The sequence below is a fragment of the Bombina bombina genome, chromosome 5 (genome assembly GCF_027579735.1).
Source record: "Bombina bombina isolate aBomBom1 chromosome 5, aBomBom1.pri, whole genome shotgun sequence".
In the NCBI taxonomy this organism is placed as follows: domain Eukaryota; kingdom Metazoa; phylum Chordata; class Amphibia; order Anura; family Bombinatoridae; genus Bombina; species Bombina bombina.
In genome coordinates, this window is record NC_069503.1 from 159,228,630 (window position 1) to 159,249,791 (window position 21,162).

Below are 21,162 nucleotides of genomic sequence, written 5' to 3' on the forward strand. Positions count from 1 at the left end.
ATATATTTTAAAATAAAATCATCAGATATATATATAGAAATATATATTTAAGAATATAAATAACGTTTTTTTTTCTATGTGAAGAACACTGGAATGTAAAATATGCATTACGCGCACATGAAGAATTAGTGTACTGTTTTGCACACACAAACCCAACAGGAGTACACTAATTATTAAAGGGACACTGAACCCAAATTTTTTTCTTTTGTGATTCAGATAGCGCATGCAATTTTAAGCAACTTTCTAATTTCCTCCTATTATCAATTTTTCTTTGTTCTCTTGCTATCTTTATTTGAAAAAGAAGGCATCTAAGCTTTTTTTATTAGTTCGGACTATGGACAGCACTTTTTTATTGGTGGATGAATTTATCCACCAATCGGCAAGAACAACTCAGGTTGTTCACCAAAAATGGGCCTGCATCTAAACTTACATTCTTACATTTCAAATAAGGATACCAAGAAAAAAAAGAAAATTTGATAATAGGAGTAAATTAGAAAGTTGCTTAAAATGTTATGCTCTATCTGAATCACGAAATAAAAAATTTGGGTTCAGTGTCCTTAATGTGTGCTAACCCGACATGAGTTATACAGGGAGTGCAGAATTATTAGGCAAATGAGTATTTTGACCACATCATCCTCTTTATGCATGTTGTTTTACTCCAAGCTGTATAGGCTCGAAAGCCTACTACCAATTAAGCATATTAGGTGATGTGCATCTCTGTAATGAGAAGGGGTGTGGTCTAATGACATCAACACCATATATCAGGTGTGCATAATTATTAGGCAACTTCCTTTCCTTTGGCAAAATGGGTCAAAAGAAGGACTTGACAGGCTCAGAAAAGTCAAAAATAGTGAGATATCTTGCAGAGGGATGCAGCACTCTTAAAATTGCAAAGCTTCTGAAGCGTGATCATCGAACAATCAAGCGTTTCATTCAAAATAGTCAACAGGGTCGCAAGAAGCGTGTGGAAAAACCAAGGCGCAAAATAACTGCCCATGAACTGAGAAAAGTCAAGCGTGCAGCTGCCAAGATGCCACTTGCCACCAGTTTGGCCATATTTCAGAGCTGCAACATCACTGGAGTGCCCAAAAGCACAAGGTGAGCAATACTCATGGCCAAGGTAAGAAAGGCTGAAAGACGACCACCACTGAACAAGACACACAAGCTGAAACGTCAAGACTGGGCCAAGAAATATCTCAAGACTGATTTTTCTAAGGTTTTATGGACTGATGAAATGAGAGTGAGTCTTGATGGGCCAGATGGATGGGCCCGTGGCTGGATTGGTAAAGGGCAGAGAGCTCCAGTCCGACTCAGACGCCAGCAAGGTGGAGGTGGAGTATTGGTTTAGGCTGGTATCATCAAAGATGAGCTTGTGGGGCCTTTTCGGGTTGAGGATGGAGTCAAGCTCAACTCCCAGTCCTACTGCCAGTTTCTGGAAGACACCTTCTTCAAGCAGTGGTACAGGAAGAAGTCTGCATCCTTCAAGAAAAACATGATTTTCATGCAGGACAATGCTCCATCACACGCGTCCAAGTACTCCACAGCGTGGCTGGCAAGAAAGGGTATAAAAGAAGAAAATCTAATGACATGGCCTCCTTGTTCACCTGATCTGAACCCCATTGAGAACCTGTGGTCCATCATCAAATGGGAGATTTACAAGGAGGGAAAACAGTACACCTCTCTGAACAGTGTCTGGGAGACTGTGGTTGCTGCTGCACGCAATGTTGATGGTGAACAGATCAAAACACTGACAGAGTCCATGGATGGCAGGCTTTTGAGTGTCCTTGCAAAGAAAGGTGGCTATATTGGCTGATTTGTTTTTGTTTTATTTTTGAATGTCAGAAATGTATATTTGTGAATGTTGAGATGTTATATTGGTTTCACTGGTAAAAAATAAATAATTGAAATGGGTATATATTTGTTTTTTGTTAAGTTGCCTAATAATTATGCACAGTAATAGTCACCTGCACACACAGATATCCCCCTAAAATAGCTAAAACTAAAAACAAACTAAAAACTACTTCCAAAAATATTCAGCTTTGATATTAATGAGTTTTTTGGGTTCATTGAGAACATGGTTGTTGTTCAATAATAAAATTAATCCTCAAAAATACAACTTGCTTAATAATTCTGCACTCCCTGTATTAAGGTGCGTTATGTATTTCCTACATCAAAAATATTAATAATTATTATAGATGTTCTTAAAAATTAAAAAAAATTATTTTGAATATATATGTATATTTTACAATAACTATAATAACTATTTATAAGTATTATTAATATTTTTTCAATATTTTATATTTACTATTTAAATAACACGCTTTAAGATAACTAATTCTTTATGTGCACTAACCCAATACCACGTTAGACCTACTGCACGAAATGCAACGCACGTTATGCATATTTTACATTCTAATGTTCTTGACATAGAATTTTTATTTTTTTATTTTTAAATATATATTTCTATATAAATCTGATGATGTTATTGTAAAATATATTTCTATACCAATGTATCTGTAAGAATATATATATACAGATGTAGGGATATAAAGATATTTAGAAATATCTATATAAAATATAAATAAGATTTTCCTGTATGTGAAGTTCATGTGAAATATTAATAACTCCTGATGGGTATAGCGCTGTGGGTTTAATATGGTGCTGGGTTAGCGTGCGAGCGAAAAGTATTCTTTTTTTTTTTTTTTTTTTTTTTTTTAAATGTGAGCTCCATTAAAGTCTATGTGCAGAATAAGTTTACGTGGTCAGGATATTTTGAGTCCTTTAGTTAGCATGTCTCAGGTTTCGCTCATCACCAAAATATTTACATTCAACTTGTAATGCGAGCGTGCAAAAACTTTACTTCTGGTGGTGTTAGCGCTCGAGTGAAAGCGCTAAAAAGTGTGTCACTTGTCATCAAGCCCTATATTGATATCTTTGCTTTGCAGGGGCATTTTGATAGTTGCAATAATTTACTTCTATTATCATATTTTCTTTCTTCTTTTAGTATACTTTGTTGAAAAGCAGATGTAAGCTCAGGAGTGAGCACGTATCTAGAGAACTATATGGCAGCAGTTTTGCAAGAATGTTATTCATTTGCAGGAGCACTAAATTGCAGACCTATTTCCAGCCATAAAGTGTTCCAGACACTTAACTAGGTATCTCTCCAACAAAGAATAACATGGGAACAAAGCAAATTTGATAATAAAAATAAATTGAAAAACTTTGTTGAAAATTGTATGCTCTGTCTGAATCACTATTTCTTTTTATTTTACCTCATATATAGTTCTCACAACTAGTAGTCATGGAGGGATCATGCATCCCCCCACAAGACAACCAGGGAACACTGATTTTAATAATAATATTATATAAAGCTTATAGGGGCAGGAAGAAATTACGCTGTAGAATTACTCTTTAAAATTTGCCCCACCCTTAAATTCTGATTCCCTAAGCTCAGGCTTAGTTGGTCGAGTTTGGATGTATTGGATGCTTATTGCATGCACATTATTAGAGGCAGTTTAGCTTTTTAAAATACATTTATATTTGTAATACATTCTTAAAAGTCACTTATTATGTTGTACTTACTTGTCCTTTCCTTTGCCGCCAATAACGTAGACTAGGTTATCATGTGACACCACTGCGTGGCCATATACCTGATAGGGCAGGGGGTCACACTCGCCCCATTTAAAAGACCTGAAAAACAAAACAGAAAAACAATATAAATACTTTTACTAAATCATAGTAGCTTATTAAATGCACTGAAAGTTGACTCCTCATAGTTATCTTTTGTTTTATTGAACTTATTTACAATGTATAAAAGTGGAACAATATATTTGGATATTTCTCATGAGTATAATTTTATTAAAATAGATATTACTGTATTACACAAACTTTGCAACTCTTTTGTAATTTCTTATGTATTCCTTTATTGTATTCTCAAGTTTCTTCAATAAAAAAATAATATAATTTTTTTTAGATATTATGCTTTGAGTATTTGATTTTTTTGTAAAATAATTAATAGAAGAAGGCTTGTAGATAAATAAACAGATGAACTGAGCTGATATTGGCTTTTCTTTCATACAGAACAATGACATCTGGTAATAATTACAATTTAGCGTTTATCTTCCCATGAGTATTGACAGAGCTTAGTGCGCATGTCTGTACATTTCACTGATCATAGTCAACTTTTAAATAATTCCCATCTTAATGGTAATGAATGTATTGACCTTGAAAGGATAAAATACAGTCCTGGCAATATTCAAACCAGTGATCAGGAGGTTAAAAGAGGAACTGTAGCTGGCTAATTTACTGATCAAGCCATCTTACTGCTTGCATGAGGTGTCTTTTATAATAAGCTTTTATCAGTTCTAAGAGAAAGAGAATCCTACTAGACTGTGTATCACATCTTTTAATGACTTTACCAACCTCAAAATAATGTAAAGACCTCAATATTTTTTACACTCACGGTCGGTCATAGCACAAAACTGTGTCCAATGTCTGTTCTCCTTCCTTAAGTTCTTTACCACCAATAATGTAGATGGTGTTTTCTGATTCCCCAAGACCAAAAAGACATCTTGCAGATGGAACCGGAGGCATTCCCAGCCAATCAGAATCAAGATGATCAAACTGTTATGTATAGGAAACCAACACTTTTGGTTAGTGATAGCAAAGAAATGTAGGTACAATCTATATAAATAGTACAATTAGTAACAAAATGAAAAACCAAATGTGAGTGTTAAAAAGACACGTAAGTCGCAATTAAAATTTTACTCAAATTTCACTCAATTAAAATGTACAATCAAAAATGTAAAAAAAAACTTTCTTCTTTTATCAAATGTACCTCTTCCTTGGTATCTTATATGGAAACTTGGTTTCTGACAGCTATGCTTGCAAGAATTTTTTTTTTTTTTTAAATATATTTTTATTGGTAATCCGTTTTAGGGTACAGAAAAGGAAGAAAGTATATCGGATTTCAACACAATATTTACATATTTGGGGATAATTTACAGATCATTTCCACAAGGCTTTACGTCAACTCTAATCTGTTTTCCCCCTAAAGACCTGATAGATATAAAGTAAACTCCAAACAATTTCTGTTCATAACAAAATAACAATATTTAAACTGCTTTAGATTAGTAATTATTATAGTATCTCTTTTATCCTTTAACGGATACCTCGTTTCCTTATTTTTTAACAAACAAAAAGCAAACCACCATATAACAACCACAAAGACAATCACCACATAACGAGAAAAGAGAAAGAAAAAAAAAAGGGGGGGGGCTCTCTCTTCCGTCCCTCAACCTCTCCAGATAGTCCTCTCTATACTCCCCATATCCCAAACCTCCTCCTAATCATGCTAATACCATTGAACTGGAAAAATATTCCTCAAAATTAGTGCTTCAGAATATTCTGTCTTATGATATTGATGTGTTATTATGAATTGGATGGGTAACAGATAAGACAAAATAACTTTCAACTATTTCCTAAAAAAATCCTGTACTTTTTTTATCACAAAGAGGTGAAATATGGAATTGTTCAAAAAATATTTGATGGTATATATCCTGTACAAAAACTGTTATTGTAGGCACTAACTTGTTCTTCCAATTTTTTAATATCAGGCTACGGGGCGCCATAATTACAATGTTTATTAAATTAGCATTTTCCCTATCGGCCCCCTTGATTAAAAAAAACCGATATCTCTGGCTTTAAACTCGAATTTGAAATCTAAGTTTCTACTTAGCCAATATTCCCCTTTACTCCAAAATTGCGAAATTTTGGGACAGGACCAGAAACAATGCATCGTATTAGCATTTAAAATGCTACATTTGGGGCATTTATTGAAAGTATTATTATTCCATTTTACCATTTTCGAAGGGGTAATATAGGATTTATTGAGAAGTTTAATGTGTGATTCTTTCCATACTGATGAAATAGGTGCTTTCTGTAACCACTTAAAGCTTGTTTTCACTGTATCTCTTGTTATGTTACTAAACGAAGGTAGCCAGCTCTCTAATAGTTTATTTAATATTAACTGGCCCTGTATGGCCAACATAATCTTGTAAAGCAGCGCAATATTATGATTACCCATTTTATAGCTTACTATATATACATTGATTTTCCCCCATCCCTCTAAATTTTGTCTTTTTTTTCTTTTCTTATTTCCTTTATAAAATGTCTAAGCATAAGAAATGTCCATCTGGAAAGATTCATCTAAACATTGATAAATGTAGGACAATCCCTTTTGAGACCAGTTTTGGAATACCTCTGATGCTAATCCCGGTATAAAATGTGGATTGCCCATAATAGCTAAATAAGGTGAACATTCAAAATTAGCCTCCAACAAGACATTACGTTTTTGCCATGCTACAATAACATTTCGTATCATACTCAAACTTTTAATATGAGTAGGCAATTGGGTAGATGGAGAATGCGGTAATGCTTTCAAGGAAAATGGGTAAACCATTCCCTGTTCCATCGCTAATGGGGTGAGATAATTCGCTTCAGTCATCCAATCAACAGCAAACCGTGCAAGAATCGCAATATTATATTTCTTGATATCTGGGAAGCCCAGGCCCCCCTCTTCCACACGAAGAGATAGTTTAGTTATTGATACTTTGTGTTTCTTGTTATTCCAAACAAATTTGGCACATTCTTTGTTAAATCCTATTATATTTCGATTATGTAAGAATAAGGGAACATTTTGCATAATGTAAACTAGTTGGGGAAATAAAATGGATTTAATCATCAGTATTCTAGCTGAAAGGGAAATAGGGAAATAATTCCAACTTTGTAGCTTTAGGGCAGTTTTTTTTAAAAAAAAAAAAGTATATAATTAACCATATACTATTGGTTCGGATCTATATGAAGATATATCCCTAGATATTTAATACAAACAGTTTCTTTAAATGGATGATCTATACAACTCTGTTTGTTCTTATTCATCCATATTATTTCAGATTTGCTTGCGTTAATTTCTTATCCAGAGAAGGAACCAAATTTTTCTAAGATACTAATAGCTTTTGGGATATTTGTTTTAGTATTCTTTAAGAATAAAAGCAAATTGTCTGCATATAATGAAAGTATTAATTTTTGCTCTCCTAGCTGGATGCCTTGTATCTCTTTTCCTAACTTAATGGCGAGGGGCTCTATTGCGATGTTAAATAATTATGGAGAGAGTGGGCATCCCTGTCTAGTTCCTCTACTTAATGTAAGCTTAGACGTCTGACTGCCATTTATATTGATATAAGATATAGGATATTCATATATAATTTTAATAAACTGGATCAAGTGACCTTAGAAACCAAACTTTTCTAAAGATGTATATATATGGTCCAAGATCACTGCATCAAACGCTTTTTCTGCATCAATTGTTAGGAGGGCAAAGTCCTGATTAATGTTTGTTTTGCTATGTAATTTATTCCAAAAGAATTCTAACACCAAGGCAACCTTTTGTACATTCATTGTTGAGGATCTACCTGCCATAAAGACGGTCTGGTCTTCATGTATGATCTGTGCCAAACACACCTTTAGTCTATAGGAAATAATGTAGGTTAAAAGCTTATAATCTATGTTAAGTAATGAGATAGGTCTAAAGGACCCTGGGTCTTGTGGGTATTTTCCTTGTTTCAAAATTAATGATATAATTGATGCTGAGAAACATAGCTTGAGTTCTAATATAATATTTATTAAACACATTTGTTAGTATATCTACTATCTCCAGTTTTAGAATCTTATACATTTCTGCAGGTATCTGGTCAGGTCCAAGTACTTTGTTAAGCTGACTATGATCGATTGCTTCCAGGACCTTATCGGGCTATTCAACCTATAGGTATTCTCCAATAAGTCTTGTGCAACCAGGCTGATGTGCTCCTAGTTGTCCAACTATTAGTTTTCTTTTGATTGGAGAGGTGATGCCACCCACATTCCATGAAAGGCATCTAAAATCTTTCATCAACTAAAGTTAGTGGTATAGAGGGGAAGAAAAAGCCCAGGACAAAAAAAAACAAACAAAAAAAAACACCAGGGAAATTTTTTAATAACAGCCATAAGTCTCCACATATCTTGAGTTTATTATTACTATTCTGCCCAAATCTGAATTGTATATACCTAACGAGTCAGAGTCAGATTGTTTTTAGTAAAGAATGCATTTGCCTCTTCTACATTCCCTAAATTAACTATGCCTTCTGTTCCTTCTATCAACATATTTGCTGGATACAATAATTTTGCCTTATAGCCTGCTGAAATCAGCTTAGTACAGAACAGGGCCATTTCTTTCCTCCTTTAGGCGGTGTCACTGGAATAGTCCTGAAACAATAAAATTTTAGTTTCACCTATTACCAGATTCTCAGTTTTCCTATAGAGTCTAAAGACAGCTATGTTTGCAAGAATGTTTTAACCAGGTTATAAAGTGCTCAAGACGTGAACGCTCCTGAAGCTACTTCAGCATACTCTCATAGAAAGGAGATGCATTTTAACAAAGGAAACCAAGTAAAAGTACATTGGAAATTGTACTCTATCTAAATAAGGAAAGTTTAATTTGATTACATCCATATATCCATTTCTGATATCGATAGACATGGCACAGGACCTAGTGCAGCGAAGGGGGGAAGTTTGACAGCAAATATATATGTATATGAATATATATATTTAAGTGTTAATATGTGTATATACACATAAATATATATGTATATTTATACACATATATTTACAGGGAACACACAGTTCCCATAGACCGCAGAGTAAAGGCACTTTTCTAACACCCCACATCCGCTCACTTGAAACCCTTATAACTGCTTTGTGCAGTTATTTCAATTTAAAAAAATTGTCATTTTTTATTTTTAAAAAGGAAATGTACACTTTATTTTGGGGGACATTTGGACATTTTTTTTAATTAACAAGAGATCTGACCTCTGGTTAATTTTCCTAGTGCAAAGTGCTACTGAGAGCTTGCGGTAGCATTAACCATTCACTTGTAATGGCTGGTTATTTAATGTGCACCCGTAAACGGGCAAATGTGCCCGTTTATAGGCGTACGTTAAATTAACGCTCCACTTGTGATCTAGCCCTCAATGTACTTTAAAGACATATAGGGGCCGATTTAAAGGGACAGTCAACACCAGAATTGTTATTGTTTAAAAAGAAAGATAATCCCTTTATTACTTATTCCCCCGTTTTGCATAACCAACACTGTTATAGAAATATACTTTTTTACCTCTGTGAATTTCCAAGCCTCTGCAAACTGCCCCCTTGTTTCAGTTGTTTTGACAGACTTGCATTTTAGCCAATCAGTGCTCACTCCAGGGTAGCTTCACGTGTATGAGCTCAATGTTATCTATATGAAACACATCAACTAATGCCCTCTAGTGGCTAAAATGCATTCAGATTAGAGGCAGTCTTCAAGGTCTAAGAAATTAGCATATGAACCTCCTAGGTTTAGCTTTCAACTAAGAATACCAAGAGAACAAAGTAAAATTGGTGATAAAAGTAAATTGGAAAGTTGTTTAAAATTACATGCCCTATTTAAATCATGAAAGTTTTTTTTTGGACTTGACTGTCCATTTAACAACTGGCGGGCGGACAAGATTCAATGTAGCGAATCATGTCCGCCCGACATCGCTAAATGCCGACAGCACGCCTCTGCATTTAACACTGCGCATGCATTTCTAGTAAAATGCTTGTGCAATGCCACCCCCTGCACATTCGCAGCCAATCGGCCACTAGCAGGGGGTGTCAATCCTATCTGTTCGGGATGATTGCAGTCTGCCACCTCAGAGGTGGCGGAGAAGTTAAGGAGCAGCTTACGACTGCTGCTTCTTAAAGGGACACTGAACACAAATTTTTTCTTTCGTGATTCAGATAGAGCAGCAATTTTAAGCAACTTTCTAATTTACTCCTATTATCAAATTTTCTTCATTCTCTTGCTATCTTTATTTTAAATGCAAAAACGTAAGTTTAGATGCCGGCCAATTTTTGGTGAACAACCTGAGTTGTTCTTGCTGTATAGTTGATACATTCACCCACCAATAAACAAGTGCTGTCCAGGGTACTGAACAAAAAATTAACTTAGATGCCTTTTTTTCAAATAAAGATAGCAAGAGAACGAAGAAAAATTAATAGGAGTAAATTAGAAAGTTGCTTAAAATAGCATGCTGTATCTGAATCACAAAAGAAAAAAATTGGGTTCAGTGTCCCTTTAACTTCTGTTTCCGGGCAAGCCCGAAACTACAGGGGTAGATTGCAACATCCCCTGCGTAATAAATCTACCCCATAGTGTTTTGGAATATACTTAAAGGAACATGAAACCCAAATTTTTTCTTTCACTATTCAGATAGAGAATAAAATTTTAAACAATTTTCTAATCTACTTCTATTATGTAATTTGTTTCATGCTCTTGGTATCATTTGTTGAAGGAGCAGCAATTCACTAATGGTTTCTAACTGAAATCATGGGTGAGCCAATCGCAATCAATATATATATGCCGCTGCCAATCAACAGCTAGAACCTAGGTTCTCTGCTGCTCTTGAGCTTGCCTAGATAAACCTTTCAGCAAAGGATAACAAGAGAAGGAAGCAAATTAAATAATAGAAGTAAATTGGAAAATCGTTTAAAACTGTATTCTCTATCTGAATCATGAAAGAAAATTTTTGGGTTTCATGTCCCTTCAAAGGTTCCAAATGCAAAAAAACTTAACACAATTGGTTGAATTTATCTTGTAAAAATCATATCAGCTAAGGTATTCTTTGGAAAGTCTTCTTTTCTTCTCTTGCCTTCAATGATAAAGGGGCAATAAACACTTTGCAATTACATTTCAGTTGTGTTCTTATAGAATAAAAAATATTGCAATTGATTTTCAATAGCCAAATTCCACCCACCATTTGCCTAATTTGGAGGAGCCAATCTGTGCTCGACAATGCAGACAACAAGATTAGCCATGATCATAATGCTAAAGTGCATTGTTTTGCATTTGTTATCTGATAAAGCCAGTTAAAAAAAGAGAAAGATATGTATAAGGTTTAGCCTTGAGAAGTCAGCAGGGTTCATTTCAAATTCTGAAAATTAAAAATGAAATAATGCAAAAGAAATAATGAAAGAATATTGAAAAGTTTTTTCATTGCACATAACTAAAGAAAAATCATATAAAAAAAAACCCTCAAGGTGTTTAATGTCTTTTCTTTCCAATGGCATGGAGAGTCAATGACTCCATTCAATTACTAGTGGAAATTCAACTCCTGGCCACCAGGGGGAGGCAAAGAACACCCCAGCAAAGCATCACTCCCACTTCCCATAAACAGTCATTCTTTGCCTGCGTATAGTGTAGGGTTGTGTGAAGATGTGTCTGAAGAAGATCATGTATTGAATCCTTTAATGGGTACGTTTCCCTGCAAGCAAGGATTGGGGTTATGCTGTGTCCATGTTAATCTCTTTAGTAAGAGTAATGGTGGCTTTTAGCAGTTTGAAGATGGCGAGGTAGTCCTTGCTTAACTTCAAACATTTATTTTACCCCTATATAGAAAACCAGGGTTGGTTACTCTGTATCTTCAGGTCCCTGTTAGTGGTCGGATGACTGCTCCACAGCTGAAGACCCTGGAGGGTAAGACCTTTCATATTTATAATCAGGAAAAAGGGGACAATCGGGGACCTAGTGGGACCTGCTACCTCCAGATGGGGTTTCTTGTTACTATATATATATGGTATTTTTTAGATATGTTGTGGCTGAGTAGTGTTATGATCAGGGATTTGCCTCTTCCATGGCTGGGCATTCCTACAGGGGCCCAGGCTGCATGGTATGTGGGGACTGGCTCTCATTTAGAGGTTTTATCCCACTTTTTTTCCCTGCACGGTCTGTTTGTTACAACTATGGGTAATATATTTGTAATATATTATTTGTAAGGAGCACTTTATTATTTGTGTCTTTTCACTTTCCCTCTGATGTAATATATTTGTAAGGGCTATTTTATTGGGCTTTATATTATATGTTTGGGGTCTTACTCTGCCTCTGTTGAGAGATCAGACCATTGGTGTCGCAGTTAGCCTGCATACTAAAGCAATTTGCCTGTAATTGCATGCAAAATAACATAGATGCATATTTATGAAAGCACACTGCACCTATAATTGCGCTAATCTAAAAGAAAGTGATTCGCACTTCGCCTGCATTTATCTAGGCACACGGGCATGCTCCCGACAGCGCTAATACACTTTAGTTACAGAAATTATTGGCTGTGCTACATTTCTTGTCTGCAAGATCTTTTCAATCGGTGTCCATTGTGATTGTAGGAATGAGTCAGCCATCATTTTCAAGGCATATGGGTGTTGTGTTAAAGGGACAGTCAACACTTACTTTAACATGTTTTTATATTGAAAATAACAAAACGGAGGTCCGCCTACACTATACCTCTCCTGCCTTGCCGCCTTGCTTCTGTCCTAATCAGCGGCGCTAACTACTCTAATACCCGGTAAATATGGATGCCGGACTCCCCCCACCATTACGTAGCTGCCTTCTTCTTCAACTGATAAGCAAATCAGAATCCAGGCATCGGACAGAAATTGCAAGCGCGTGCAATTTCAGTCCGAGGACTGGATTCTGATTTGCTTATCAGTTGAAGAAGAAGGCAGCTACGTAATGGTGGGGGGAGTCCGGCATCCATATTTACCGGGTATTAGAGTAGTTAGCGCCGCTGATTAGGACAGAAGCAAGGCGGCAAGGCAGGAGGGGTATAGTGTAGGCGGACCTCCGTTTTGTTATTTTCAATATAAAAACATGTTAAAGTAAGTGTTGACTGTCCCTTTAAAGGCAATTTTAAAACATCTTTACAAATATATATATATATAATTCTGCATTACTAAGTCAACTAGAATTGTATTCTGTGTTTGAGTGAATTGCACTGATCTTCCTCATTTCTCCCCATTATTTGTAGAATCCATTTTTGCCTTTAGTAATGTGCAAACTAGATGCCAAAATAAACGCAAATAAATGTTGTGTGACCGTACTAGAAAATGAGACAGAGATTTATACGGGAATAGTGCTAAAATTGGGCGTCTGCATTTCACACCCGGGTTTTTTCAGTCAAATTACTAAATATCTTTATCTACTTTTAAATAACTATCATACGATGGACTTAGATTTAAACACACACACATATATAAATATATATTTATATTCAATGTTAGTTTAATTTTTTATATGATGTAAAAGGTTAATAATGAACCTGTCATTAAGATATACATATATTTTTGTATGATAGCATAAAGATGTAATTTTTTTATAAACCATCAAATTCATCTCAGTAAATGCTTTTTAACACGTACGTATATATCCCCAATTAAATACATTTAAGAATTTTTATTGCGCATGGATATCAGTCAATATTGCCTCGCGCGTGTTATATAAATGCGCTTATATAAATATTTAATTTCCGGGATTGTGTTTACAAATTATTTTTCTGTAGGTGAGCTGATAATAATCACTTACTCTATGGAGAAGTATTTCCCCAGGGAAAGGAGAGACATATTAACAATGGATCAGGACTGGAGGAACCAGATCCTTGGAGAAATGGTGCGCAGAGTTCGCAGGATTTCGGGGCTTCCACGTACCAGGAAGCAATGCTTAAAAAGGTACAATGACCTTAATCGGAGGCAACGGAGACTGCAAACTCTGACAAGGAGTTATGTAAGGAAATGTAAGCCTTTTTTATGAAATAGAATTAGCATTTATTATAATACACATAAATATGTCTGCCCACTTCAATAATGAAATACACGTCTTATCTGACATAATAGATGTACCGACCTTGTGACTTTGTCATGTTAAATGTGAATAAACAAATTTTGCGGTGCCAGTTATTCCTACTGTATTATTAGATGTTTGATAATTCAGCAATTGGATGCAAACAAAAAAGGAGAAAGACAAGATGTATAAATTCATTTTTTTTTTTTTGGTATATTTCTTTGATTTATAGTCAGACACAGAAGGGCACCGAGATTTCCTCGGTTAATTGCAGAGGACCAGCCTAGTGATGCGGAATCTGACCCTCTGCCAAGGGTATTCTTAGATGTCACTGAGACAATTTTAAATACTTTTTCTTTGAAGAATGATTGTTAGAGACTATTAACAAGTGTAAGGTCTCACTTTATAAAAGTGATAATTGATTTAAGAACATTAGTTAAAATACAAATACACATATTTGTAACATTCAATAGACACTTCGTCTGCATTGTCTGTATTTCTATTTCACATACATATATAAGTTATGTTAATGCATTTACACATTCGTTTGTTATATGTTTGGTTGAAGTAAAAGTATAATAATATTTATATATATATATATATCACATTGTAGACATAACAATATAGAAAGATATATATGCGCAAAATTTACATATAGAGGTCTAGCATGATAAATATGGAGAAGTCAAATTACGATCAGCGGGATTTATCATAATATTCCGCAGCTCACAGTTTCAAAAAGCGCAGAATTACGAGCTGTTTAGTGATGATATAAGCGCATATGTGCGCTTTTGCAGAGGCGAGATTAGGCGCAGATACAGGCACACGTAATAGATACTACGACTTGCCTTTGATAAATCTACTCTTTAGAGGTATTCCCGCACCTGGCATATTTAGTTGATTAGCAGTAGATTTATATTACATAGGCTGTTTTGTCATGTCATGGCGGTCTCCTCCCCTGCTGATCGCGGCAGTGAGGCCGTTTCGCCTACTAGAAGCAAGAGGTAACTCCTAATCGGACTTGCCATTTTCTCCACGCCATGTTTTTTTTTTCTGGCGGAGTCCTGATCTCTTGCATGCTAGGTATGTTCCGCCATTGTGGGCGGTTACAATAGCGCAGCTGTGCTAGTTTTTGTTGAGCTCTACATATGTTAGCACTTGTCAGGAAGGATCTCTTACATGGCGATCTTTAACTTTCTCAACATTAGTATTTTGTTCTTTTTTGCCTTATTGAGGATTTTTATGTTTATACGGCACCTCCTTTCCGCCATTGTGGGCGGTTTTTCATTAGTGTTGCTGTACTAGTTTTTGGTGCGTTCTGCATATGTCAGCTCTTGTCAGGAAGGATCTCTTACAGGAGATCGTAGGCTTTCTTTCTGAATGTTAGGATTGCGTTCTGCTCTGCCTTCCTGAGTTTTTATGTTTATGCGTCACCTCCTTTATTTTCCCTCGGCAGTTGAGGGAAGATCTGCAAGCTGCATACATTTATTATTAAAGCTCTGGTATATAGACCCAGAGTTCCAGGTTAATCCCTGAAATGGCTGGTCAGTGTATAGTATGCTTCTTCTGTTTAATCAGAATATGGCTAATGGGTTAATATGTACAGAACTGTTTTTGCACAAAGACTAATGTTAATTTTTGTTGATGGCTTGGATTTTTTTAATAACATCCAATACTGTATGTCAGCACTTTTATTTCAGAGGTGGTTTTCTCTGAATTATAGTGCATTCTCCATAGTTTTTGCTGCCATCTGGTGGCAGTTCTGGAAATGCTATGGCCCTTCTATTTATAAGCATTACCCTTTCTCTCATACTGACAGAATTTTCGGTATTGTTGGGTCAGACATTTCCTTTTTACATAAGGAAAATATGTATTTGATCTCCCTAATCTGAGGTGATTGTGTTCTAATGTCTGTAACATGTATGTTGTCAGATTTGTCAGGGGCTTATATTAATCTCTCCCTTATGAGGTGATTATACTGTTGCCCTGCGACATATATGTTGTATTTTATTTATAGAGACTTCTATTTTTATCTATCTTATGGAGGGATTTTTCCTTATGTTTGTGATATGTCTGTTGTCCTATATTATATATAGGGATATATTTTATTCTCTCTCTTATAAGGTGAATTTTTACTCTACTTGCGACATGTCTGTAGTCCTATTTTATAAATAGAGAATGTATTATTCTCTCTTGTGGATGTGATTTCTACTTTGGTTAAAACCATGTATGGGGTCCTATTTTATTTAAAGGGTCGTATGTTCCCCTTTCTTATTGAAATTGCCTGCAACATATTTTGTCCTATTATTGTATAGGAACTTATATTTATCTCTCTTATTGATTGGATCTTTTTTCTTATGTCTGTAACAGGCATGGTTGTAGGACTCTAATATATATATCTTTCTATAGAAATCCTTCTCATTTTGAAGGGACAACTTCTAAAGTATGTGACATTCTGTGTCCCTTTAATGTCTTGACATCATAAGAGTCTGATGTTTTTTATTATTATAAGCATCTTTGCTTATTATATCCCTTTCTAGGGACATATCAATTGGGTGTTTTTAGGGATTTAATATCTCTAACTTATATAGTAGAAGTATGTCTTGATATTGTTATCACAGTATCTGTTTCTTTCCTCTTCTACTGTAAATACTACATTCTTTTCCCTCTCTGTCTTCAGTAGAGGTTTATACTAATATTGCTATTAGCATTATCCTGATGCTTTTATTCTTTTAAGTTAACATTGGCATGTTTCATCTCTGTTTGTTCCACAGTAGGAATTTATCTGGATATGTTATAAGCTTTAGGTCTTCTTATCATATGTTTTTTTCTCTTTTCCTGCCAAATGTAGAGGGATTTAAACATTTTTGGTTTTATCTTTTCCTTCTATATATAGAATATTTTTATCTGATACGTTCCTTTTGTATCTTTGGTTCTTCAGATCATATAACCTTTCGCCGGTTCCGTAAACTGGGCACTGTGACGTGTGCATATTTCCCAAGCTTCTTGGGGATTTCCGTGGAGAGAATCTTTCATGAATTTTTGAGACTCTGCTTTTTGCAGAGATAATAGAAGGACTTATATATATTTTTATATAATTTTTCCTCTACAGGAATAATTTAATCCACTCTCTTCTAATAGCGTGGAAACGCATGCAATGGGGCCGAGTGACCTCAGGTGTTAGATTAGGCTCCAGTCTCCTTAGCAACGTATTAGTTTTGCTTTGCTTGCAGTGGTTCTGTGTATGGAAGTAATTGGTCTAAATGTTACTTCCATGAACTTTTTTTCTTTTGGTCGTTTTCCATATGAGACTTCTACAGTTATGCATGGTCAGATGATGACCCAGAGACCTCGGACTTCTCTCAGAAGTTAGTCTTCATTATCCGGTAGGAAGATTCTCTGTCCTGTTGGATCCCTCAGGACAATCTGTCCTTAGGATACATCCCTGGGAATGTGTGACCTCGGATACCAACCTTTAAGGGCTGGAGTGAGTTTTTTTTTTTTTAAGAGCTTTGGGACTTTGGACTCAGGAGGAGTCTGCCTCTCCCATAAATTCCTTAGAGTTGAGTGCGATCTTCAAAGCTCTGTTAGCTGGCCGTAACTGGTTTGGTCTAGTTTATCTGGTTTGATCAGATATCCTTTCTTCGGTGACTAATCTATCACCAAGGAGGATCACGGAAATTCTTAGCTGAAGGAGGTGACTCGTGTTCTTCAGTGGGCGGAGTATATATATATATATATATATATATATATAAAAAAAATAATTGGGGAAAGGGCACTCTCACTTCATGTACAAGCACAAACCAGGGTGTCCAGCCTAAATAATATACAGTCCAAAAACCCACAATCAAGGAATAAGTGGGAGGCGTCACTCTCTGGATTTTTTTAACAGCGTGTTAAAAATTTAGTGATGTTTCAGGGTAGTTAACTCCTTCAGATGTCTGAAGAAGGGGTTAACAACCCCGAAATGTCACTAAATTAAAACACGCTGTTAAAAAATCCAGAGAGTGATGCCTCTGACTTATTTTATTCCTTGATTTTGGGTTTTTGGACTGTGTGTGTGTGTATATATGTATATGTGTGTGTTTGTGTGTATATGTGTGTGTATTTATGTGTTTATGTATATGTGTGTGTGCGTTTCTGTGTATATGTATATGTGTGTGTGCGTTTATTTATATATGTGTGTATGTTTGCAGGTGCATATATATATAGGTATATATACACACACACATATGCATACACACATTTATATATAGAACTATAACTTTTTACTTTGAACTTATAATATTAGCACAAGAATAAGAATGCAATTGAGTGGTGTTAGCTCTCAAAAGTGCTAATATTTTTGTGTTCTCCTTGTAGACCTTATTTTGTATGCAGATTTTTTTTTTGCAATGCACTGATTCATTTCTGATGAAAAAAAGACTTTAAATGTCCAGAAATATTTACAATAAATGCAATTGTGATGTTGCTTTACTTTGTTTTTATGAGTTTTGCAGCCTATTTGCTGCACTTATCCTCATTGACTACACAATTTTGTATAGATCACATTTATATTGAAGGCTTAGAAGTCCCATTAATATCTTCTGCCTTAGATTGCAGGTTTCAGCTGTTGCAGGAGGTCAAATAGAATGTCACCTGCCTCAGCCTTCTCTGTGCCGAAAGCTGAATGGATTCTTCAAAATTGATGAGAGTGCACATCCTGTGTCAGGGCAAACTGCCAGTTTATAGCTCCATTACTCCCAGCAATCAGAGGCGAGCTTAGCTGACTAAGCATTCAACCGACCTCTTCACGCATACAGATCCACTTATCACATGGGGCTGCCAGCCAACATATGGCATGATCAAAGTAGCTACAAAATCAGACTTCTAGCAATGTATGCTGGGAAAAGATATACAATTTATGTTGCAGAAAGATTTGGAAAAAAGTACAACAATTTTCTCTCTTTGTGTATTGTCTTTTTTTTATTATTATTAATAAATAAGGAAAAATAACATTTGTGAATATATGCAAAGCAAGGTTGATCGGTTGTAAAATATTGTAGATAGGGACTATCATTTGTAAAATGTATAAACCACCAGATATATTATTTTTGCAACCTTTTTGGCACAATATTTAAAAAACTATAAATAAATAAAGTTTGCGTATGTGATCGCTTTCTCTTCCTCGTGCACAGCTGATTCAGAATCACTTAATCAATGGGAAAAATATTTTCTAGCTATAATAAAAGCACATGATGTATCTGATACTGTTAAGTAAATGATGTGTTTCAGACAGCATATTTTGTGTGCTTTGATTGCTGGTTTGGGTTTGATTGCTATTTTACATCAGGAGCGTTCAACGTTTTTAGCGAATTGGAGAGCAGATGTCAGAAATATTACCTACATGTATTATGGGCTAGATTACAAGTGGAGGGCTAAATTATTGTGCTCTGCCAACCACAAATTTGCGGGCGTGAGATAATTTACCAGCTATTACAATGTCTGGTTATTGCTACCGCAAGCTTGCGGTAGCAAATAGCACTTATAAAATTAACCAGAGATCTGCCCCAAATCTCCCAAATACTGTCTAGTGTAGTTTATTAAAAAATAAAGATGGCAGCATCTTTACTTTTTTATAAAAGTACTGCACCAGGTAGTATTTTGGTGTTAAAGTTAGTGGGAGTGGAGTGCCTTTACATTGCACTCTATGGGAACTATCGTGCTCTGGTATTACAAAGTGGAGCGCTAATATCACTTTTATGAAAGCAATATATAGCGCTCCACTTGTAATCTAGCCCAATGTATTTAGAAAAACAAAACAATATTTTAGTGATACACATGCCTATGGTTTAACTTGCTTTTATGCCAATATCTGCTGACCACTTGGTACAGTGACATACTAATGACATTCTCTAGTATAAAAATATACTATTTCCCCTCAATTTTCTGCCTCCATCAGCACATTTGCTATTCACACATTGCTATTAAAAGACACTCCCTGCCTCAGGAACATACAGTGTTTGCTTTGGAGAAGCAGAGGGCCGGATAAAACAAATACAATGGAAGACATGTAATTTGAGGCTACATAAATAGACAGTGTATATTTCAGAGCTTGAATAGACTACAGTGGCACAAAATATCAGACAGTTGCCAACCCTGGTATTTTACCAACATAGACAAAATTAAAAGCTATGACCAAAATATCTATTGCAGAATAAATATAGAAATATATACCCTGTTATAACAAAACTTCCCAATTGTATATTAATACATAATTAATTAGGTAACTTGCTATAGTCAGTTACTTATTACACTATACATGTATGTGAGTGCGTATATATTCAATACCACGAAACTTATGCCAGCTATTAAGTTCCTTATTAAGTATAAAAAGGCATGGAAATTCCAAGATTAGACTACCCCACCCCATGGGCGTCTGCAGAAGTTTTTCCAGGGGAAAATAAAATACCCTAAGCATAATAATATCAATGGCAACATGTGTAGTAGCTAGTTAGTTGCTTTCTCACAAACACAAGTCCTTGATACCAGGGTGCAGCAACAGCAGATACAGTCCAATATGAAGACAAATGCACTCTCTGGAAGTGCATTTGCCTTCATATTGGACTATATATGAATACCAACAAGTGCTTATTACTACAAGGTTTACAATTTCTCCAGAGCACCCTGGCAGTCGTTCTACTGATGGTGGGAGCGCATACACACCTCTTGTTGTTATATATATATATATATATATATATATATATATATATATATATATATATATATATATATATATATATATAAAAACACAGAGAAAGTCCAGCACTCACAAGCTCTCAGCTAAGATTACAAGCAAAAATGGAAATGGACAAATAGGACAAGCCCAGGTACCCAGGTTTTGGAAGGGACCTTGATGTGGTACCTGGGCTTGTCCCATTTGGCCAGATGCGGTAACTAACCCTTCTATCTTTGCTTTTAATCTTAGCTAAGAGCTTGTAAGTGAGTGCTGGACTTTCTCTGTCTGTTGTATTAATTTGTTTTGTAATTTTCCCTATGGGCCTTGCACCCAGACCTGTCTGGGGTTAACTGCCTGTGACTCCGGGGACAGCAGAGCTTCCCAGGGCTGAGAATGTTGCAGGGTCATGGGATATGTACCCAGTCCAGTCTTAGAGTGCAGTCCCTTTCCGTGTTTTTATTGAACACACCATGTAAACATTCACAGTGCAGGTGGAAAAAGTATGTGAACCCCTAGACCAGTGCTTTCCAAACTGTGTGTCGGGACACACTAGTGTGTTGGCAGCAGTGTGTAGGTGTGTCCCGGCTTCAGCACAAATTTTTTTAAATTTATGTTTTTGGTTTCTGACTTTCCGCCTGCCTGCTACGCATATCACATGGTTGACACATGATTGATACCTTGTGGGTCACAGATCATCTTAACCAATTGGCGCAGCTCAGTGGGA

The 21,162-nt window shown here is 35.6% G+C and overlaps 1 protein-coding gene across 1 annotated transcript in view; it reads right to left on the reverse strand.

Moving 5' to 3' along the window:
- KLHL40 (kelch like family member 40) overlaps window positions 1–21,162 on the reverse strand; it is a 52,203-nt gene that overhangs the window by 23,340 nt on the left and 7,701 nt on the right. The window contains exons 2-3 of the mRNA XM_053713754.1: window positions 4,463–4,623; window positions 3,583–3,690 (exon numbers count right to left, since the gene is read on the reverse strand). Of these exons, the coding sequence (XP_053569729.1) occupies window positions 3,583–3,690; window positions 4,463–4,623 (269 nt within the window). The remainder of the gene's footprint in view (window positions 1–3,582; window positions 3,691–4,462; window positions 4,624–21,162) is intronic.